The sequence below is a fragment of the Amphiura filiformis genome, chromosome 4 (assembly GCF_039555335.1).
Source record: "Amphiura filiformis chromosome 4, Afil_fr2py, whole genome shotgun sequence".
In the NCBI taxonomy this organism is placed as follows: domain Eukaryota; kingdom Metazoa; phylum Echinodermata; class Ophiuroidea; order Amphilepidida; family Amphiuridae; genus Amphiura; species Amphiura filiformis.
Genome location: NC_092631.1, coordinates 17,793,158 through 17,818,057, shown reverse-complemented (window position 1 = coordinate 17,818,057; position 24,900 = coordinate 17,793,158). Strand labels below are relative to the sequence as shown.

Sequence of the window (24,900 nt, the reverse complement as noted above, 5' to 3'; positions counted from 1 at the left end):
TATATGAAGCATTTATTCTAATCTTTCGAAATAAATACAGTAATGTTAACTGACATCCACTTTGGAAAGAGTTCGAAGAATTGACACAATCTTAACTGTACACCTTGTTCTTTATTAAAATGTGTAATAACCAAAATATTTCTTTGTAGATATATGTAATAAAATTCTATTTTACGTTCAAAGTCTTCACCGATTTCTAGTGTATATGAGTCACACATAAAATATTGAAAGATATTAAAGAAAGTGAACTTTTATGGCGTACAACAGGTGAAAAAGGCTTGAATTTGTGGGTAACATGCATATGCGCATTTAACACTTTATTTGGTCTAGCAAGAAAAGTTATTTTTCAATCCGAGGGCACTTCCACCTGATGATTCACTAGATATGATCGTCTCATTTGATAAGTCTAGAATTGAAAAGGAAAACATTTTAAAAATGGCCCCCAGAGAGAATTTTGTCCCGCTTTGGCTGGAATTGACCATATATGCAGATTGCAGACTATTGTTCTCATTTGGGAACCAACGGCCTCACACAGGCTGAGTTACTGTACATCCCTCCACTGTTTGCTTCATAATGGTGCATCCAACTGAAATTACTACACCTGTAGCATCACAACCCATTGCAATATCGCACAGGTAAATCAGAAACATGTGTTTGTGGACTTAACATGGTTTGGAAACAAGCTCTTCATATATTGAAGATAATTATACTGTTTCCCAAAAGACTTCAAATGTTTTAAGGTCTTTGAAACTTACATGTAGGCCCCTATGTGTACGGTACCGTATATCTTCAATTTGCCATATAAAATTTGTATGAAATATAATCCAAAAAAATCCAAATAATATTATTTGATATCATCAGGACATTCCTTGTATTCAGAATGCAATTTGGCCTGTCTGGTATGATTTGCTCTCAGGTGTGTAAAGGACAGTGTTGGTGGGTGACCGAGCCTTTAATAACTCACAATGAAAACCATTGTGAGTTCAAGGCTTTTTCTCAACCCTCGATATATGTCTCACTAAAATAAAAACACAGTAGGATTTGATTGTGTTATGAACCTCGATATTCCATTTTGCAATTGCACTGGAAGGGAAGCAACTTGATTCAAAACCACCTGTCTCTCAAAAGGCAGTAGGTCGCAAGTCATTAGGTGGGCATGCAAAAAGAGTGGCGGTGTTACATTTTTCTGAATGGAGTCGTCAATAAAATACTATAACTTCACAACCCCTTAGCCTATAGAGCTGGTTAATACATCAATTTATAGCTGAAAGATGAGGCTATGGCTGTGAGAAGTTTCATTGAAAGAGGAATTCAGATAACAAAATGACAGCAGTTTGGATGTGAAAAATCAGGGGTGGTGGTTGAGGTGGTGGCGGGCAATGTATTAGCTTAGGAAAATGTATGATTTACTTTGTGTTGGTTTGAATAAATTGTATCTTCATAACCCCTTGTCAGATAGAGCTTAGGCCCTAGTCGAGAACTCTTAGCTTCGAATTTGCACACGACTTTACGCATTATGTGAAGCTATCGGTGAGCAAATTCTTGGCTAGACTTCTCGTGCAAGCCTATACCTAACCTGTTTTTTTTATAATTTTTTTATATGAATCATTTTTAAATACTATGCTTTTATTTAGGTTTCAGAATTTCATTATCACAAAAGCTTGCAGTCATCCTATACATGTAAATGGCCTCACAAAATTGATCTATTGATTGTGATAAATATCTATATCACAAAAACACCCTCACTCTGCGTATATTATAAACATTGTACTTGATGAGTCTAATGCCTACCAAATTCCAAATTGTAAGAAACTTCAAATCTCCTCCAAACGAGTTCGGTGGTCGCAATCCAGCACGTTGAAAGGCTCGAATTCGATGGCCATGTAATTTTTCCACAACCTCAAATTTGTAAATAAAACCCGTGTAGAAGTAACAGCCTAGCAATACCACATGGGCCATAGTACAGAACGCTATTGCTAGCTGCGACGCCATGTTGATTCTTTACTACACTAGACACTTGGGTTCACATACACAATGTCAATAGTCAATACATGCAGTGCAGCTATACAAACGAACGACAATCGTGCAGTATATTTCCTGATAACGCTCTGGCTGGTGAAGCATCCAAGCAGTCACGTGAAATATAAATACATGCACTCTCAAACAAGATATACTGCTAGCTGTGGTTGATCAAGTGCCCGTTTTATCGTATTTATTAGATCTATCAAACTTCCTAAAATAACAGATAATTTTAATGTCGCGAAGATAATGGGCGACGAGCTTTGTACATCAAGCCAGCTAGTCTCTATTTACGTCAAAGTTCTAAAAATGTAGATTATGTTCAACGCAACGGACCAACTGCGGTCGTTAGAAGGAGAGCTTTAAAAAACGAAGGCTTAGTATTACTAACAGAAGCTTGTAACCACACGGAAAATATATTATATTTCCATCGTAAATTTACAGAATTTAATAGTATTAATTATACAGAAAAGGTCTTCTCTGGTATTTGCATAGGTTCGACGCCGCACCGCAAAACAGCATGTAAAACTAATGAATTATTGAAATATTTCAAATTTTACCAGAGTTCTGAATCTCGGTCTACATAAAAATATACGAACTTGAACAAATTACTCTACTACGCATGTATACGCTAGACCTAATTGCACTTACCAAACACCATTCTGTAAGAAATTTCCATCTTCCAGCAAATGCATGTATAAGATGTGTTTTCGGTAGTGTTGTTAACACGTAATTTACATAACATGTGTATACGTATAAAATGACTACGACGCTGTGAAAGAATAAATAAAATGCGTAAGCTAGACCAGACGCCATGTTCACCAGCACTTAGGGCCTATAGTAGGCCTATGTACACAGAAATACGTACTGTGCTATGGGTAAAATGAATACAATTATTTCCAGTGAGCGATTCGCAGTTACTGTGCAGTATGCATGCAGGAACTAACAATGGCCAATCCCTGCAATTGACTAAATGCAGAGCTTAATCATAGACAGTAGAGAGTATATGCGTTTCAATGCCAATGATTATTAATAGGCCTAAATAATTATTTTGAGTGACTGCAACCATAGTTCAACCAGGGTACTTCCCTAGTTCAACTTTCCCTGCTGCAACTGCAAACCTGGGGAGTATTGATTGATTGATTACAATATTCAATATTGCACAGAATTTTAATACATTAGGCCTACATGCCCAGAGGCAGCTTTTCAATAAAGTTAAAAGCATAATAATATTAGGCCTACAATTCATTCGGAAACAAATATTAAAACAGGATCACATGTTTTTTGGGTGTTTATATTTTGCTAACCGTGGAACCGTTTTTTTGTTGTTTTTTTTTGTAGAATATGACGATTGACATTTTTATTACTAGTAATAATGCAGCTTCAGGTATATTACAACATAACAGAACAAATTGTAGTTTCTAAGTAAATCTGCTCTACCAGTTTATTTTTAATTCTACTGCGACACATGCACACTTTCAATTCTGTATTTTGAATGACTTGATTAGTTCGCAATAAAGACTAAAGACCGTCGTTTTCCGGTAGATCAGCATTGACCGGCATTTTTTGCAACGCATGTTAAATATTCTGTTGGTGTTTAAATTGGGATGATAATTATTTTTGGTGACTAGGCCTACTTTGAACCATGTTTGAACAGTGAAAAGTTGAGTTGAAGGGCAATTTTAACACAACTTGATTTCTGATGCGATCACCCGTCGTTATCCGCTGTGTTAACACCCGAACTACCCTTGCTTAACACGGTGTCATGCTTCATCGATTTCTATACATAGCGAAAGCAATAGACTCTTCGAAAATGAAGCTATATCGGTGAGCAAATTCGACTAGCAGTAAGCCCACTTCAAGTCACTTACCACGTTCCACCTGGTCAAGAATTTCCATTGGCCACCGAAAACGAAAGCAAGATGATTTTTAGGATATGGTAACTTTGAAGCACTGCCTTCGAAAAAAAGCGTACACAAAAAGGAAAACGGTTGCGCTGTATATCCACTCAGCTTTTAATACAACAACGCAAATGTATACTTTAAATTAGGGGTGGTGCAATAATTATGTGTACCCCGGGGTGGTGAATTATAGGGGGGCAAAGATTTTTGGCAGGCCAAAAGGGGGGGCAAGCATTTTCTGGCAGGTCGAAAGGGGGGGTCAAGCGATTTTTGGCAGGTCGAAAGGGGGGGCAAGCAATATTTGGCACAGATATTTTGGGCACCGTTTCTATATTACGCCCTAAAACATGTAAAAAGGCGTAAGAAAACGTTACGAACACGTTCAAATATGCAAATTTCCTGCTCGCTGCGCTCGCATTATATGATAATTATACAATTTAAGGTTTTAAATTCGGGTTCCCCAAAATCTTGCATGTGTAGGGGGGGCAAAGATTTTTGGCACGTCAAAAGGGGGGCAAAGGTTTTTGGCACGTCGAAAGGGGGGGCAAAGATTTTTGGCACGGCCAAAGGAGGGGGGGGCAAGCAATTTTGGCAGACCATTTTGAGAATTCACCACCCCGGGGTACACATAATTATTGCACCACCCTTAGACTATTGATGATATATTGAACTTTGATTTAATTGGGCGACTTGCTTTGTACATAATGAAGACGGCTGGTCTCATAGTTTATAAAGCCCAGTTTTCACGAAGCAATATTCCTTGCCTGCACAATAACCATAAATCCCATTTTGAATGATCCCTGGTGATGCAATTTACATGAGGAAACTTTTCCCTGCAACATGTGACGTCAATCGACTATATATCTGAGGCAGATATGGAATTGGTAAGAACAGGACATTCGTGTTGATAATGAGTTTGTGTGGCAATATTTTCTTTTTCAGCAACATATAAATAAGTTAATACCGTAGCTACTATACAGCAAGATAGAAAATATTTGCATTAAGGGGGTACTACACCCCTGCCCAATTGTGTGCCTATTTTTGCATTTTTCTCAAAAATTATAGCGCATAGGGGACAAGTAAGATATGTATATTATAGGGGCAAGGACTACAACTAGGAAAACACTGGAAATTTTATTTCAGCACAGACAACAGTTGTGGAGTTACAGTCAAAAACTAGATATATTGCATCCTCAGAAGGCTGCGAAGTCCAGCCGTGACCTTGAAGTGACCTCTTATGACCTTGAAAAGATTTGTAACACAATTGCCTTTTCGTGAAAAATGTTGGGCCATTACGTTTGATAACAATCTATCTAATGAATAATTTGACCTTTGTTGACCTCTGATGACCTTGAAATGACCTCCATTTTGTTTGAAATCATATCAATATTACATATTCTAATTTAGACTTAAAGTGGACGAATTTTGGAATTTGACCCATTTTGACCTTTGGTTGACCTCTGGTGACCTTGAAATGACCTCCATCATATTTTGAATCATACCATGATTACATATAGGCCTACTAATTTTCGTTTGAATTGAATTTTACCCCTTTTGACCCCAAAACAGACCCCTCCCCATGTTCAAGCCAAATCTGATTATAACCCTATATGCACCCAATGCTATAGTCATTTTGGCATTATTCTGATGATCACAGCACTTAATCTGCAGGAAAAAGTGAACTTTAAGGTGATTTTCAGTAATCCACCATATTTTACCCCTTAATGACCTTGAACTCAAAATCCGTGTTTACCCTATAGACACCAGCTAATGTCAGTGCATATGTGTTAATCTCATCTCTGTACTATGTAATCTGTAGGAAAGGAAGCATTTTGAAAGTATTTGGTTATGTGCAGAAAAAATCCCCTTAATGACCTTTGACCCCAAATCTGTGTTTACCCTATAGACCCCATCTATAGTCCATGCCGATGACCAAGTCTCATTGCGCTACCATGTAGGCCTAATCTGTAAAAGAAGAAGCATTTTTGGTAAAAATCGCATTTTTAGCCGAAATTACTCATGCGTGACATTTGACCCCAAATGGGTCATGTCAAATGTAAAGGCTGGGGTAGTGGAGCTTTTGCCCAAGTTTGGTTATAATCAGTCAAATAGTGAAGGAGCTAGAGCTAATTAGGCCTATGTCAAATGTTGACAGAAAGAAGAAGCAGAAACCGCTGAAAAACAGAAGTCCAGTCGCCGCTCGGCTGGACTAATGAGGGAAAACCAATATTTGATCAATTCAATAAATCAATAATTACTTGCTTTGAGTTGCTGAATTTCCAGTGCAGTAGTTGTACTAGTCCTTGCCCCTATAATCATAATATACATATCTTACCTGTCACAATGTGATATAATTTTTGAGAAAAATGCAAAAATAGGTCAGGAGTTGGCCAGGAGTGTAGTACCCCTTTAACTGCCAATCCCCCTGGCAAAATATTGGGGGGGGGGGATGTATCCTCCCCGGCATATACGCCTATGGTACCGTATAATGGCACTTACAATTTCCCACCCTCTCACCCTCTCTTGAACTTATAAAATTATAGGCCTATATACTATAGTACTTACTGCGTTCCACACTGTGAGGTAGTTCCCACTTCCACCACCCGTAAAAAAACTGAGCCTGAGTTTTGCAGGCACTAAACGAGTTAACTCAATTACACGGAAATATACTGCAGTAGCGAACAAAGTAAGGTTCAAGACATGAAATCCAGTAGATATGAAATACAGCATTTTGAAGTTCCCGGAATCTTTGAACTAAACTATGATGAAGTCCGAGGTAGGCCTACACAACACGCCTGTTTGAAAATATCCCATGATGTATTATGAAGAAATGGAATTCAGCAGAAAAACAGTCTCCATAAAGTCCGAGGTACGATTGAAATTTTCTTGTAAACTCTTGTACACAGCAGCATTAAGAAACCCAGCAATTGCTAAAGATCCGCACGTGAGTAGGCCTATTGCATTTTTGGGGTTTCACCTCTTAGCTTTCGCTTTCTTGTCGAGAAAAGTCCCTTTTTAGGTAAAAATAACAAATGCCGCTGTCTATGATTGCACTTGTTCTCATCAGTTTTCCTTTGGCATGTTCGGTCATCAATAATCACGCGTATAGTAAAAATATCATAATCTTATGTCGCTAAATATGTTTGTATTTCTATTGAATATCCATTCAGAAGCCTCGTTGAATGAAATGCAGAATAAACCTAGCTATTTAACACAAAAGCACCTCGACCTCGAGTGATTGATCTTGATGCTTTCAAAATGTTCACAAAATGATCAATTTGTTTTGTATCAGCACAAACACAGCGATATTTATCATAAATATTATGGAATTGTGCGGGTTCAGTATATTAATAAATGTCACCTCATAAACCCTATAATAGGTCCACTGAGTGAAAAGTGCAAAATAAAAGGGTATAACCATAACTGCATAGAATAAGCCTACACAGAATAGTGAAAGATTAGATAAATGAAGCGTGATATACGCCATGCACACGGGAGGCAAAAACTCGAAGGGTCATAACTTTTGAAGACTAAAGCAGTATTCAGACTTTTTATTGTACGTAAAATATTGTGTGTAACATATTTGCATTGTTTAATCTATTGCCATTCTATTTCCAGTAATGTATACAATATTGTATGTAACATATCTACGTTATTTAATATATTGCCATTCTATTTCCAGTAATGTTTAAGTTCTAACGAATGTTTGATGACGTAAAATCGATAATATATTTCTACTAGATATTATATGTAACATATAAATATCGATTTTTCGTCATCAAACATTCGTTAGAACTTAAACAGGCTGGAAATAGAATGGCAATATATTAAATAACGTAGATATGTTACATACAATATTGTACGTCTAATACTCGGAGTCTGTGGAGCGCTTTAGTGGTTTGAACATGGTAGGTATTATAGATGCCACAGAAAAAATCCTAATCCACTCAATAGGGTTAAGCCGATTACGCTATTCAACGCAAGTCATCACTTGAATGGATTTAATACCTACCATGGTTTGAACAGGGGAGGCCCGGGGTGGGGGTGCACTTAACACAAATGACCATACAGATATGTTCCCCCCAGAAAGATCCTCGTTTTCGATCCTTATTTTTTAAAGTTCCATAGGCCTACAGGCTCAGCTCTATAAAGATCCCTATATTTGCCATGACTTAGGGACCGTTTTTTTTTTTGCATCAGCCCCCCTCCTTACAAGTGTTTTGGAACGGTCCCTTAATTCCTCATTATTTCTGGGTTTTTTTCCGAGTGATTTTCAACCAAAACGATTTTGACTGTTCGCAGCTCCAAAAGACTCCCTTGACGCAGCTCCAAAAGACCCCCTTTTACCGGTACGACGTCAGCTCCCAAAGACCCACCACCTCAAAAGCATACCCACCAAAAATGTATGATGTGAAAGAGAAAAAAGTAAATAGAATATAATGAATTTATTTTCCCCATGCACCGGGGGTGAAGACCAGATATTCCTTCGTTTGCTTCCTACCCGTCTCATAGTCTGTGTCTTTTCTACATTGAATGTCTCAAAAATAAAACAAAAGTGTGCCCCACCCTACTCCAGATGGTGTCACATGAAAGAAAAAAAGTCTGAAACGTGTGACATGACAGTGGTACGTATACGTATACCACATTATTGCCAGAGCTCCATGGTTCAGCCATGGTGCGGTAACCGCGCTCTAGTCTCATCTTGAACTTTACTGTTCGTTACGTTCGTGTAATTGAATTGACGATAATTGACTGGTCTGACACTTCATGAAACTTGATTATTTAAGAGGTTCGGTTGACTACGTACAAGCAACCCCAACGGATACATGTATTACAGAGGAAGCCCCGCCAGATCCGTTCTGGGGTGAACCAAACATGACTGGTTATCAAATTAATCAGTGACAAGGTTATCTCTGATGTTTTAATGTTATTGCATCGATTAGCACCAGTCACATTCAGAGATAACCTAGTCACTGATTAATTTGATAACCAGGCAGGTTTGGTCAGATCTGCTCTCTTGGAGGTTTGTGCCGTGTGGGCTTCCTCTTTAAGGGGTTTAGTTTGGTGGAATCCCCCCGGTTTGGTTGATCTGGAATCTAAAGCTTGTATAGGTAAACTTAGTGAATGAAACTTCCCATAACTCGGTAGCATGTATACCTTAAACAATTTTTATTCAAATCCAATACTCAGATTGTTGGTCATATCACCCGTTGCCATGGTAATGGCCGCCATATTGGATTTGGTGAATTTCAAAGGTAGAGACCTTTGGAACATGATATCTCAAAAAGTATTTTATCAATAGAAATGAAATTTTGGGAATGTGTTCTTCATAGGCTGGACTCGAATCTGAACTAGAATTATGATAATCATGTGATGTCTTGGGTGTCTACCGGGAGGTCAAATGTCAAATTCAAAATTTAATAATTATTATTGAATGCTATTTTGATGTTGCCATAGCAACAACATAGTTCCAAAGCTTGGAATTAAAAACTTCTAGTTCAATTTATAGCCCTGCATACCAGCAACACTCAGTTCAAATTTGAAGTCCATACCTCAAATACTTTTTGAGATATTGTGTTCCGTGTGGACATGCGTTTGCGAAAAAAAGTTTTCGAGATATCAGCAATTTAGTGAATTTTAGTTTAGAAACACTGTTTTTAGGATTTTTTTATATTTTAGAAACACTGTTTTACTTTAATTTTGTTTTGGAAAAGTCACACTTGAATTATCACAAATAATAGTGAAGATTTGAGGTCAAAATCTTGATTCTTTTTGAGATATGAATTTTAAATGGAAAAACGTTAAATATCGCAGCTTGAAAAAAAAAATACATAAGAATTAATTTAAAAAATTTGCCTCATGAAGTTACATTTTGAATATAACTTTTGAATGGAAGCTCTGATTGTTGCCAAACAAAAGCAAAAGAAAGGTATTTTTTCCTTAATTCCAATTTGTAAAGTTATTTTTTTTACCACAACCGGGGGGATTCCACCTTACCTCCAAGCACACCTCAGAAAAAAAAGCCTGAACCCCTTGAACCTGGAAGTTTGTTGTGTGTGGACACATTTACGAGTATCGATCAGTTTTGTATGAATATGCATTATACAGGGTGCATCAAAATGATTGGTACCCATCAGTTTTGATGGTTATTAAAAATCCTGCTACTGCCAAATGCAACGTTGGGTCTTCTTGAAATGGCCATGGTTAATATAGTTTAATATATTACTGATGACATTTATTAATTGTGTGGATCCTATGTTGCATTTCGAGGTGGCAGTCATGACTATATTACTGGAAACTGATGGGTACCAATCATTTTGATACAGTCTGTAGGCCTATGATTGGTCACTTTTATAGAGGTAGGCCTATAGGCTCATGAATTTCAGGTCTATCAATATTAAACATGTTAAACCACTGTGTCACCGAAGAGTCACTGTGTGTGGATGTGGACACAGTGACTCAGAGTGACTGGGATCAAGTTCATTACACTTGGCAGTTCATATACTCGTCTGAACGTGGTTATAAAAAAAGTTTGAACCTGAATTTGTGTTGAATAAAAAACCCAATGGGACTATTTTTACTGTTTTGATTTCTCAATTGTGTTTGCCAAGTTCACGTAAGTTGACATTATCACCTTTAACTTTGTATGTATACACCAAAAAAGTCACGGCACCCCGAGGTTGCCAAATTACTACATGCAGTACTACACATTAAGTAAAATGCGCCATGCATTAAGATCTATTTACTTGATTTAAAGTGAGGTGACAGATTCTGTCTTCCCCAAAACGATATATCTACATGTACATTTAAACTAGTCCGACGAGTAGGACCTGTTTTTTTCTCATTAGTTACCATATATACTCTGACTCGCTCAAGAAAGATTAACCACAAAAATCCACTAACACTACTACCCGCCCCTCCCGATTGTGATTCTTTGTAGCCCTGCGGGGCGGTCACTGGACTTTTGCGATTCGTCTTTCTTGCACCATGTGAGATAGTGATCACAGTGTGAAATGAGTATAGTCTGGTAACTTAGAAAAAAAGGTCCTACTCGTCGGACTAATTTAAACCAAGTTGATTCAGTATACACATGATGTGGATAAATACAAATTGCAAGTGACATAGGTCTATAATGTACTGATATGTATTGTAGTTTCAAAAATGAAAGAAGGTATACTATGTCAATTGTGTCAAATTTTATTTAATTTGATAATATTCATCTTTTGAAAAAGATACTTAATATGTAAACGAATGAAATGAGGCACAATTATTTTTAGAGTGGATACAATAATATTGTGACGGCTACACGGTGTGCTGTGGAATATGCTATGCGCAAAATAAAAGTGCATTCTTTTCCAACTGAAGTTAGGCCTACTCAAAATAGAGTTGGTTGATTTCCGTGAAAGAGTAGGCTAGACAGTAGACTGCATATCATAGGCTAACATTGACACTTTTTTTGAGAGACCGAAAAGATCTTGAGTGTACAAAATTTTAATAGGGTAGTATAAAACAAGAAATGTCTTTAAAAAGACAACACCATGGATGAAATTCATGTTTCATAATTTTACGTTGACAAGTACTTGGAATGCTACGTACTGTCTGTTCAATTAGCTTAGATTCTTGAATTTTTAAGATATTTGAAAAAATACAAAATTGTGGTGAAAGTCATCAAAGAAAAGTGTTAGCACAGCCTTAGACCTAACGTGATTTATATTTTTCAAATTCTTAAGTTCAATTTAAAACCCCATTTCTTTTCAATTTTGGTCTTTTCCGCGATATTTTTTATAACAAGCCGTAGAACGTCGGGTACCATAAACTTTTTGAATCAATCCATTTAGAGCAATGGGGACGAATGTCACAATGCGCTGAGATAGTAGGCCTATTTATTCGACCATCCGCATCAAGAAGTATTGTCCAGCAAAATAGCTATACTAGTTATATTTGCCAGTATGCCTATTTGTGTTGAAATCCTACTGTTGAAACATTACGATATTATTTATGAACTAATAGGCCCAGCTTATATAAATACATTCCTTGCGTATTTATTTATTTGTTTATTTATTTATTTATTTATTTATTTATTTATTTATTTATTTATTTATTTATTTACTTTGCGAATGGGTCTGAGAAGGTGTAGGCCTATAGGCCTATAATATAAAACTACACTATAAAAACTATTTATTTGTTTTGTTTGTTGAATATATACAAACTATGAGAAGGACATTTGGAAACAAAAGAACTTTTGTACAAGAAAATGTTATTTAAAACAATCAGGTTACAGAAAACAATTCTTGTAAAGTCACTGTATCTGAAAATGTCAAGCGAATGCTGATATTCTTGGGAAGGAATGATGGTACAGGGTGTATCAAAATGATTGGTACCGGGATATGTGACATTTTCAAAAATATATCAAAAATATAACATTGCTAATTAATATAGTTTTTGTACTATAAATAGAAAGGGGCATAAGTTAACTTATTGATCTAATAATCTGAAGATAATAGGTTGATTCATCTGAATGCTATTGTCATTTAAACGAAGATCGTCGTAATCATAATTTTACTTACACAACACAAGATGAATAGGTTCACTGCTTGAACTATTTATTGCATACATGCTCTCAATCAATATCTCATTTCAGTCTAAATAACTTAAAATTGCTTTACATGTACCTTTAGAAAGTTAGTTCCTGAAGAATTTGCCTTACGACTATGGCAGTGTGAGGTGAAGCCCCATATTGAATGAACTTAACACATGGGATTTTATCAAGATTGGATTATATTTTGATTTCAGAGAATATGATTGGTTCCTGTTATGGTTCTAAAATTCTTCCTGGGGTTAACTCAGATCACTCAATTGTTAATTTGAAATTTGATTTGGATCCCAACCCCCGTGGCAGAGGCTACTGGAAATTGAATTGTAATTATCTTCGTAAAGATGCTGACTTTATTAAATTTATTAAAAATAAAATTGAGGAGTTTAAAATGACCAATCTATGTAACACTGATTGTAATTCCAATTCTATTTGGGATGCTTTCAAATGCACCATCACTGGTTATTGTATTGAGTACACATCTAGAAAGAAGAAAGAGAGAACATCCTCTAAGAATAACCTTATTAATAAGATTAAGGAGCTTCAACTCAAATTGGTCGATGGTCTTGATGACGATGCTTATGCTACTATCAATGATGAGCTTAAAGAGTTAGATTCCCAGTTGAATAAGATTGTTGATTTTGAGACTGATGGGCTTATCACTAGATCCCGCTGCCGTTGGGCAGAAGAGGGTGAGAGAAGTTCCAAATACTTCTGCAATTTGGAGAAAAGATCTAATGAAAAGAAAAGCATTAATCGCATCAGGACTGCCGATCAAGATATGATAACAAACAAAAAGAATATTCTGGAGGAAATTCACAAATTTTATAGCAAGTTGTACCAATACTCTGGTATTGAAAAGAATTGTACTGAGTATGATGTAACAGTTAATGATTTTTTAAATCCTCTTGATATTCCCAAGCTCTCCAATGAAGATAAAGATAATCTTGATCAGCCCCTTTCAAAAAATGAGGTTTTTCAGACTATTTCTTCTATGAATCACAACAAATCTCCAGGGTATGATGGCTTACCCGTCGAATTTTACATCATTTTTTGGAACGACATTAGTGATATGCTTCTTGACTCTTTTAATTTTTCTTTTGAAAGTGGCCTTCTTAGTTTGTCCCAAAGAAATGGAATTGTCACTTTATTGCCAAAGAAAGATAAGGATCTATTGGAAATTCAAAATTATAGACCAATCTCACTTCTTACTACTGATTACAAAATTATTGCCAAGACTATGGCTAACCGTTTAAAGAAATGTATTGGTAATTTGATCCATTCAGACCAGTCTGGCTTTTTAAAAGGCAGAAGCATTGGTAATAACATTAGGCTACTTTTAGATGTAATTGATTTTACTGAGGCGAATGATATCCCTGCTGCTGTTATTTTATTAGATATCCAAAAGCATTTGATTCGGTCAGTCATGAGTTCCTCTTTAAAGTGTTGGATCATCTTAATTTTGGTGAAAATTTTATCAAATGGGTTAAAACTTTTTACTCAGGCAGGAAATCTTTTGTTATTAACAACGGTTTCCTTACAAAATCAGTCAATATGGAACGGGGCATATTTCAAGGTTGCCCAATCTCCCCATACCTTTTCCTGTGTGTCATGGAGACGCTTGGGAGTGCAATTAGGATTAATTCCAATATTAAAGGTATTTTGGTTAACAGGAAAGAATTGAAAGTGTCCATGCTTGCTGATGACACTACATGTTACATTGATGGTTCAAAGGAATCATTTCAAAGTCTGTTTGATATCCTCAACACTTTTGGTAAATGCTCTGGTTGTAAGGTAAACATGTCTAAATCCAAATCAATTTGGATAGGCTCTAAAAAGGCAACCAAGAGTTTCCATTTCAAGATAAGGGGCTTTGCTGGGTTCAAGACAAATTCAGTTACCTTGGTATTAATTTTTCCCTCAATCTGAGTTTGTTGTTTGACTTAAATTATAAGGTGAAACTGAAGCAAATTGAACAAACCTTAAATTGTTGGAAAGCTAGAAGTTTGTCACTCATTGGTAAAATTTGTGTCATAAAATCTCTTTTGCTTCCACAGTTGTTGTATCTTTTTCTGTGCTCTGTATAAAAATTCCAGAAACTTTTTCAAAAAATTTAAATAAATTATTTTTTAATTTCATCTGGAATGGGGGAAATGACAGAGTGAAGAGGGATTTTGTATGTCTTGATTATTCTTTGGGTGGTTTACGTATGGTTAATTTAAAGTGTTTTGCGCAGGCTCAAAAATTGATTTGGGTAAAATATTTACTTGATGACAACTATGAGTGCATGTGGAAATCTCTTGAGATTTCTTTTCTTCAAAAATTTCATTCTGATGTTAAAATTCTGTGGAAATCTCATGCACCTGAAAGTATTCTTTCGCGTCTGAAGAATGTGCAGCTGGCTGATTCAATAAGATCGTGGTATTCTTTTAGAGATAAAGCCACTGAAGACCTTGGTTATGAGATCCGAGAAATGAGGAGTCAGAATAGCACTTGTATTTGGTTCAATAGAAGTATTAGATCCAAATCAAAACAGTATTTTTATTACGATTCTTGGTATACTAAAGGGATTTGTACTCTATCTGATGTTCTTTATGATAATCTTCCCACACCAGTCTTAAAATCTTTTGACGACTTAATAATTGAATTTGATATCTCTTACAGAGATAGGAGAAAATATAATGTGTTGATGGATAGCATTGTTCATTATTGTGGGATGCTGGATGATTTTGAGGACCAGGATTTTGACACTTTCGACATTTTCTCTAATAATCTTATCCTGGTCCCCAGGGTCCCTCGCTACACCTACAGTATAATGTTAAACAAGCTTCCCCCTGAAAGAATTCAAAAATTCTGGGAAGATATCTTTGAAGATTTTTGTGATAAGGGGAATGTAGGGTGGGAAGAAATTCATATCCGGAATTTCAAATGTACCATTGAGACTCAATTAAGATCATTATTTTAAACTATTCCATAAGGCAATTGCTTTCAACAGCTTTCTCCACAAAATTGGAAGAAAAGATTCTCCTCTTTGTTTCTTTTGTGACAAATTTCCCGAAACTGTGGTTCATGTTTTTTGTGAATGTAATAAAGTTAAATGTATCTGGAATGAGTTATTTAACATGTTAAATGATAAACTTCACCTGAATATTCAGTTTAATAGTTTTGACCTTATGTTTGGTATTGCCAATGATAATTTACTTTCCTTTTTAATATTATGCAGTAAATACTACATTTACAGATGTAGATTTCAGGAAGTGAACCCAAACTTTACTGCTTTGCAAAACTTCATTTTGATGAAAAGAAAAATGGAGTATGATATTGCTTATAAAAAGGGTAAATTAAGCAATCACTTTAAAAAGTGGTGCTTTGACATTTGATGTACAAGGTGCATCAGCACTGTAATTTTGTTGCCATTATGTCACATGTACATGTATGTTGACTCTGTATGATATACAAAATGTATCTCATTATTCATTATTTGTGCATTATGTAGTACACTATGCCATTGCCATGTATGTATACACACATTTGCAGCTGTAATTGTGATTCTCTGTGATTATATTATTCTTATGTTTGCTTTTTTCCAATAAAAAATATAATGACAAAAAAAAAAAAAAAAAAAAAAAAACTTAACACATGGGATGCATCCATTCTGTAACTGCCCATATCAAATTTTGAAACTGTAAGTTATACATTTATAGCATGTTTGCATGGGATACTCCTTGCTCTTGGAAACTGTCTCCTAAATCTTCTCTGCACTATAGCTTCGTGTCAACCAGTAATTCTTCATTATGAAACCACGCTGAAGTGTAGAATACTGTGGAGCCATTCTAACAACTCACATCTTCTCTGGTCTAACCTAACAGACACTGTCTAGAGTCTATAACCATTCTGCCACACCATCTACTTGCATCTAATCTCAGTGCATCTTATACTACAAGTTAAATTACCATCCTAAAAGGTATTACTCTTACCCAATCTATAATAAATTACTGAGTTTGGCGACTTGGTAAGGCTAAAAACTTCTACGTTTTACATTATTTCGGAAAACAGATTTATGCGTTGCGTAGAGTAAAGTTGTCCGCACCCCAATAAAACGTCCAATTTTGTTTTTGTTTACGTTAAGGGTGTCAAATTATGTTAATTAGTTTCAAAGCCACTACCAGAGCACCTCCATGCTAAAACTTTTCAGGCCAACACAATACACTAATGTTGACCAGAGAAGATCCTGTCATCGGTGTGAGGATATTATGCCTGTAGTCTCAACTATTACATGACACAGTAGAAGTATGCCTGTAGTCTCAAACACAGTAGAAACTCAATTAACATCTATTGTTTATTCAACTAATTTATCAACATTAGCATGTATTCTGTGTTTTTATGGAGAACCTATAGTCAACAGTAGAGTGTTTGTTTATTGAATTAGTTTGTAAGTGAAACTTTTGAAGGACAAATTAATCAGGGTTGCCAAAAAAAAATCATAACTTTATATGAAATAGAGTGTAAGGAAATGTGAATAAAATTGTTTCAGCTGCACAGTGGTGTAGCCAGGACTTTTTCAGAGAGAGAGAGAGAGAGAGGGGGGAAGGCAAATTTCATGGGGGGGTTGTCACAAATGGACTATAAGAGTACGACAAATTTAACCAAAATGGGCTAACAAATAAAAAGTACAACAAATGCATAGAAATCTAAAATATCAGATCAGCCAGCAGGCCACAGGGGCCAAGAGGGATGTGAATAAAATTGTGTTCATCTGCTCAGTGATGTAGCCAGGACTTTTGCAGGAGGCGGGGGCAGCAAGGTACATTTCAAGGTGGGGAACAAACTTGGACGAAAATGATAAAAAATGAGCTAAAAGGTACAACAAATTTGTCCAAAATGGGCTAAAAAGTACTGTAGAAACAAATGCATAAAAATCTTAAATAGCAGACCGGCCAGCATCCCACAGGGGCAAGACTTCTCACGGAGTCACGGTGGATATGATATGGTGGCAAGATGACTTATTTCGATCATGATCTAATTGCAATTTCAAGCCATTGATTTATATGGAAAAGATACTAAATATTATACTTCTAAGTTCTAAATGATAAATAATCTCCTCTCATACCATTAATCACATTAAATAAAACATTTACATGTACACAAAATATAACAAAATTTACCAACCGCGAAAGACCCTGATCGCGAAAGACGGGTGACCGCTAGTAAATATAAATTAGATCATTTATACATGTACATTATGAATGAGAATATGCAAGGACAAAATAAAACATTTCCAAGATTTTCAACATTTTCATTCTCACTTAAAAGGTATTTGTAGTAAAATATACCTTTGAAAACGGCGCACTAATGATCCAGCGTTGAAAGTGTAAAACACCTACTTTCCTTTAGAATCATGTAACTTCTAAACGGAATGCGCTATCTTAATGATCTAAAATTCTTAGAGAAGATAAAACTAGTATAATTTCAAATATTAAAACAATTAACCCCAAACTGGTACAAAAAATAGTAAAATAAATTCTGCCAAAATGAAAAATCGTCGGTACCAATCATTTTGATACACCCTGTATTAAACAAAACTCAATTTACATTGTAAACCAGTTGAAATAAGAACGAAATCCATCATTTTAATGTCCTTGTTTAGGAAAAAAATAATGCTCAGAATAATGTTATGCATAATCGCGCCATATAATTTCGTTTAACAAAAACCGGTGGACCATCATCACCTATAGAACCTATCCAATAACCGGAACGGTATAACAATTGAAATGCCAGGACAGATTGGTTGGTGGACAGATTGTTTTGCTAAATTGGATAGGGTATATGCCCTAAGTTGAGAACGGACTGTCCCACTCGATTTGTAAAAAAGTCGCGAACCCTTTTGATGGACCCAAGTAACTGCCTAAAATGAGGCAAAATTGAAAAGAAATTGGGTTTTAAATTGAACTTGGGAATTTGAAAAGTATAAATCACGTTGGGTCTAAGGCTGTGCTAACACTTTTCTTTGATGACTTTGGCCATAATTTTTTATTTTTTCAAATATCTTAAACATTCAAGAATCTAAGCTAATTGAACAGACAGTAGTAGCACATGCACAACTAACCGGGTTGGAAATGTTGTTACCACGAATACCACCAATGACATACTATAAGCTAAATTGAAAAATGTGTGTTAAATAGGTCTAGCCTACATTTAATTTATACTTAATTTATACTTGTACAAACAAAGGGATCAATGGAAATCACATCCACCAAGTTTCGCATCAATCCAACAATCTATATGTTCAGACGACTTTGTGATTACGTTTTATGACATGACTTTGAACATTCTGACAATCCAACAATATATACTTATTCCACCTCAGGCTCAGATGACCTTTAACAATTATAATCAAAAAGAAACCGGCTGTGAAGGAGCCTAATGCACGTAACAACTTCCTTATAACATGTATAATAAAATCCGATTTTGAGTATAATAAAGAAAGTCATGCATATGCAAAATGAAGCAATTACCTATTGCTAACTTGGTAAAATGCATACTCGTAGCCCAATCTTGTACATCATAGCACCCAGTTTTGGTTTGTGGTTTCGAAATGTTGCAATTAAACATTAGTTCTTTCAAATATGAAACGCTAAAGCCCAAATCTAGAACAAACAATCATATATTTAGAAAGATATAGCAAACTTTCCATGATAGAGATTAGACCCTAGACAAAGTACACCCAAATTAAGTGTCAATTCAGAATTATCCCACCATGGTGGAAAAATTAGCTTTCTTCTGATTCCAAAAGCGTGACGTTATATATAACAAACTAAATTTTTCCTGAATCCTTTTGACGTAACTCAAAAATCCAAGAACCAGCGCGAAAGCAGAGGCCATGTTTAATGAATTCCATTGAATGAACAACAGTGTTTTGCTAAAATATGACCATGGTGACACCGCATTTTGATTGATTGCGACCAAAGAAACAAACGTGATATCATTCTTTGGAATTCTCTGAATAATTCCCAATGTTTGGCTTGGCTTGCCTCCAATTATGTCACTCCAAGTGCGGGTAATCAAGTTTGGTTTTGGTGATGTGCCACTGAGAATTTGAAAGTGGACCTATCAATATACCAATTTTACAAGAAATTTGGACCCATCAAAATATCAATTTAGTCAATAGTTTCCGCCAAATTTAGCCCAAATCAATGATCAGCGTTTGCAAATTTCCCCCATTATGTGTCAATTTCAACGGCAACTTTGTGTATTTATTTGAAGCCATTTAGAACTACAGATAAGCTTCAGCGGGACTGCTCACTCTATAATGCTCAAAAGCCCCATTGTTTTTGTAAAAGACTTGTTCAATTCTCACCTAATAAATCCACTTAATTTAGGTCCAAAAGTCCCCCCTCAATATTTATCTTGCCCCTTTGATACACTCGGATCTAAACCACATGAACGGCCTGTATCCCATATCATATTATTTGAGTGCCCTCCGCTGTTTAAAGCCGTAACATTTGCTGATGTATGACGCCTTCTTTATTTTTTATATATTTTTTTTACACCATTGTAATATACTTCAGCAAATGTCAGGACTTCAGCTGCTGTAGTAGGCAGAAGTCCAAGTAGTGGAACATCAGTGCCGGGGGGTGGGGGTGAAATTTCAAAGTTGGTCAAATCTTGTTTAAAACCATACCAATATCTTGCTCTCTTCAAAAGGATTCAGAAAAACGAGCCTTCTTTAGACTTATATAGGCAATAGACCGTATCGAATAGGCACTTAATCCGTAGCAACAAACCTTGGCCTCGTTCTGGTTTAGCGTCGGTCGCCATATTGGAGGGCATCTGTGTGGACCATGGGTGACTTTCCCCGATCTTTATCTCGCTATTTTTTAGGTTTAGATGAAACCAAATATCCAGGTGTCCGGGAGCGATACACAAGTAAAATAAGTCAGATTGATTATATAGATCCATATGTCATCAATAAATCAGAATGGTGTCAAAACATCGAAACTTTTCCAGCGTGTGCGTGGGGAGACATGGTAGACTACCTTGTGTATGGGACGAGTGCCTACACGAAGGAGCAGTTCAAGAGCTTCAAATCTTTGGAAGCTTACAACCAATTTGTCAGCGGTTGGGTTCGGGATTTGTGCAGCTACAATGTTCAGGGAACATCTTTATGCATCTTAACTTGTCGAGTAAGTGTTTTTATTTCCTTCGTCCATGTTAAATATTTGCCACATTCTCAATGGTTCATGAACACTCGTACGTGAAACAACTATGCTTACAAAATTTACGGCGTTTGTTTTTATCGATTCGCCGTAGCTATACTGTGCAGGTGCATACTACGCGATTAATAGCGTTTGTCTCTTTGTAACACGGGGGAAAGACCTGTAGGCCATGGATGCGGAAAGGCAGTTGTCAGGATCTCTACCCTGTGCAAAATGGCATTTCCCTGTGTTGAAAGTTGATAAAAACAATTTGCAGGCTCAGCTAAACTTGCACTTTGGTTTAACTTGAATGAAATATAAAACCAAAACAAATAGAGACAGAAATTGGGAATTTTAACTTCAAATATTGAAAATTATGGTTAAACTAAAATAGAACCGATGTCACAAAAAAACTGAAATAGAAAATATTAAACAAAAAAAAATAAAATAAATAAAAAAGCATAATATAAACAATAATAATAAATTTGTTCCACAGACATCGACAAGATTTGGCCTTTTGGGGGTATTTTTAGTATCTTTTAGTCCTTTTTTACCTTGCCAAATCTGCCCATCTGTGATTCATTTTTCCATGCCTAGTTTTACACTTATTTTATAAAAAGTTTATTTTTTATTATTTGTTTGTTTTTTTAATTTCAGGTTATGCACTCCCAGCGCCTTAGTGAAACTGCTTTGAAACCATGGGTCATTGCCAAGATGGACGGGGAGATTTGTTCAGCGCACTGTGACTGTATGGCTGGCTTAGCGGAGACATGCACTCACATTGGAGCCCTTCTGTTTGCTACAGAGTTTCTCAACCGTCAGCGAGAGATGAAGACGGTTACCCAAGTGGCAGCGTACTGGTTGGTGCCGTCAGTTTCAAAGGCTGACTACCGGGAAGTGAAAGAAATTGATTTCACTTCAGCGAGATCCAAGAAGATTAGAATGGATAATATTGTTGAGGGTAAAACTGAACCGATTGCAGAGCCAAAACAATGCAGAAATATTCCAAACCCAACCCAGCTGGAAATTGATGCATTTTGTGAAGCCATTCATCGATCAGCATCCAAGCCTGCCATACTTTCTCTAGTTCCGCCGTACAGTGGCGACTTTGTGCCCAAAGCCACAGATTGTAACTTGCCAGGACGCTTGGACAAACTATACGACATACAACAGGAAACTCAATCATATCATCAAATTCTTGGTAAATGTGAGGACTTCGTGAAAACATTTACAGTTACTGAAAGACAGAGTTCTCGCGTTGAAGAGCTTACTCGCAAACAGTCGGAGAGTAAGCTGTGGTATGGCTTTCGAGCTGGCAGAATTACGGCCTCAAAACTGAAGCAGGTTTGTCACTCAGATCCTCGTATACCTGCCAAGTCCCTCATCAACACAATTTGTTATCCAGACAAACACAAGTTTAGTACGGCGGCAACGAGGCATGGCATTGACAATGAGGACAAGGTACTAGATATGTATGCAGAAGAGATGAAGTGGCACGATAACTTTGTTATGAGCAAGACAGGGTTGGTCATCAACACACAGTTTCCATACCTTGGTGCATCACCTGACAGTCTTGTGTCGTGTGAATGTTGTGGAAATGGATGTGTAGAGGTTAAGTGCCCGTACAGCAAGAGAGATATGACAATACGCGATGCCATTGAGCAAGATAAAACATTCTGTTTGGAAATTAGAAATGACGAACCCAAGTTGAAACAAAACCATCAGTACTATTATCAAGTACAAGCTCAAATACACTGCACAAATACAGAGTACGCAGATTTCATCGTGTGGACAGGTAGGGGACCGCTTCATAAAGAACGTATTCTTCCTGATCTAGACTTTTGGGAAGTGTGTGTGGAACGCAGCAGTAAGTTTTTTTTGTTGGGTATTTTGCCAGAACTACTGGGCAAGTTCTACACTCGACCATTGGAACCAGTTCAACAAAGCGCATCTGTTGGTTGTTTTTGCAATAACTTAGCAAATTGGGATGAGACAATTAAATGTGGAAACAACAAATGTCCCTACGGTCCTACCTTCCACATTTCATGCATGAAGTACGACAACCTCAATCTGACAGAACACCAGAAAAAACTGAAGAACTGGTATTGCCCCTATTGTGCTAAACAGGTTCTTTCGAAGAAGAGACCACGCTCAGTATAAGAACTGAACAAATTAACAAAAGTCAGACCAAAAGCGGTCTGACTTTAGGGAACAACCAAAAAGATTGATACCGTTCTATAAACATAAACTAGTTTGGTTTCTCAGCCAGAGCCCCTTCCACATACCAGAAAAGTAATCCTGAAATGTTGAAAATTTGGAGTCTGCATAATTAAAGAGAACTTTTTCAGACCAATATTTTGTTCAGAATTTTTCCAACTTGTATTACTCCCTAGTTACAATTATAGGACGACATCGATCATTTGGTTTGTACCCTTACAAACTCGGGTGCATACCATGTAGACAAAAATGCATGAATTCAAAGTATGTGAAAATGTGTTTATTGTGTTAATAAATTAATGTTTGAACAGCAAATTTAATGCAATGAAGCCATTTTATTTCTTTTATACATAATAGCTGCCTTGTACTTTGTTCTGCATGTTAATTGAAGCTTATTGATCCATTGGTTAAAACATGATGAAATTCTGCTCTCTAAATAACTGCCTGATGCTTTGGTCTAAAGTTGTAGACCTGCTTGTGGTATGCTATACTGAATAAAGCATGAGGCAGCTATTTATTGATATTGAACTATCAATCATGTTATCAAAACAGTTGCCTGGTGCTTTCTTTTGCATGGATGTACTGTACATGGAAGTGTATAGCAAGCCCATCATGCAGCAGGTCTATTATACTGAATAAAACATCAGGCAGCTATTTATTATACTGACTTTGTTATAGAAGTGTGCCGGACGTATACATGGGCGACTACAAAGATTCCATACCTTATTGCAGGCCTACTACACTGCATAAAGCATGTTGCAGCTATTTGATTGAGATATTGAATTCATGTAATTAACATAGCTGCCTGATGCACTGTTTTATATTTTGTTACTTGTGTGCAACATGTTTTAATATACCATAGTTCAATGTGAAATAAATAGCTGCCTCATGCTCTTCAGTAAAGTGGGCCTACCACAAGCTATTGTCTGACAATACAACCTACATAAGCTCAATGTATGCAGTATGTGACCTACTTATCTATACTGAATAGAGCATGAAGCAGCAATTTATTTCATATTGCAATAATTTAATTATCATTATGTTTTAAAACTTATTTTAAGTCTTTAGAAATATTGAAAGAAAATGAAGACACTGGATCACAAGAAACATCAAGCAAAGCAGTTTTTTCAGCTGCAAGTGTGCACTTTTTTGTTAATTATTTCTACAAATTAAGTATAGTTTAACATGATAGTTCAGTATGAAATTAATAGCTGCCTCGTGCTCTTCAGTAAAAAAGTAGGCCTACAACAAGATATTGTCTGACAATTGATACAAGATCCATAAACTCAATTTATGGATGTTGAATTGCCAGACAATATCTTGTGGTACTGTAGGCCTACTTATTATACTGAATAAAGCGTGAGGCAGCTATTTATTTCATATTGCAAAAAAATTATCATAATGTTTTAAAAGTTATTTTTAAGTCTCCAGAAACATTGAAATAAAATAAAGATCCCGAGAAACATCAAGCAAAGCAGTTTTTCAGTTGCCGGCATTCACTTTTTTGTTAATAATTCTACAAATTCTGCACAGTATAGTTCAAAATGAAATAAATAACTGCCTCATGCTCTTCAGTAAAGTAGGCCTACAACAAGATATTGTCTGGCAATACAAGATCCATAAGCTCAATTTATGGATGTTGAATTGCCAGCTAATATCTTGTGGTACTGTAGGCCTACTTATACTGAATAGAGCATGTGGCAGCTATTTATTTCATATTGGAAAACAATTATCATTTATATTGTTTTAAAAGTTATTTTAAGTCTCCAGAAAATAATGAAATAAAATAAGACACTGGATCCTGAGAAACATCAAGCACAGTATTATACACCATAGTTCAAAATGAAATAAACAGCTGCCTTGTGCTCTTCAGTAAAGTAGGTTTACAACAAGATATTGCCTGGCAATACAACATCCATAAACTCAATTTATTATGGATGTTGAATTGCCAGACAATATCTTGTGGTAGGCCTAC

At 36.1% G+C, this 24,900-nt stretch overlaps 2 protein-coding genes across 5 annotated transcripts in view; one reads left to right on the top strand and one right to left on the bottom strand.

Moving 5' to 3' along the window:
- LOC140150625 (androgen-induced gene 1 protein-like) overlaps nucleotides 1-24,900 on the bottom strand; it is a 50,059-nt gene that overhangs the window by 20,353 nt on the left and 4,806 nt on the right. Inside the window, exon 1 of one of the 4 annotated variants that reach the window (XM_072172683.1) lies at nucleotides 6,486-7,158. The exons of 1 other annotated variant lie outside the window; for it this stretch is intronic. In XM_072172683.1, coding sequence (XP_072028784.1) covers nucleotides 6,486-6,650 — 165 coding nt within the window. In that variant the 5' untranslated portion in view covers nucleotides 6,651-7,158. Of the gene's footprint in view, nucleotides 1-1,791; nucleotides 2,261-2,670; nucleotides 2,863-6,485; nucleotides 7,159-24,900 lie in introns of those variants that run through there. 2 more of the 4 variants (XM_072172681.1, XM_072172680.1) reach the window with 2 other exon arrangements.
- LOC140150624 (uncharacterized) lies at nucleotides 20,487-24,504 on the top strand. Its single transcript, XM_072172677.1, has 2 exons — nucleotides 20,487-20,696; nucleotides 21,366-24,504. Exons 1-2 carry the CDS (start codon nucleotides 20,538-20,540, stop codon nucleotides 22,866-22,868), a joined length of 1,662 nt encoding a protein of 553 aa, XP_072028778.1. The 5' UTR covers nucleotides 20,487-20,537; the 3' UTR covers nucleotides 22,869-24,504.

Coding starts and splice junctions, on each gene's coding strand:
- LOC140150624 (XM_072172677.1), top strand. CDS start 20,538: ATGGTAGACTACCTTGTGTATGGGACGAGTGCCTACACGAAGGAGCAG. Junction 20,697..21,365: donor TATGCATCTTAACTTGTCGA/GTAAGTGTTTTT, acceptor TTTTAATTTCAG/GTTATGCACTCCCAGCGCCT.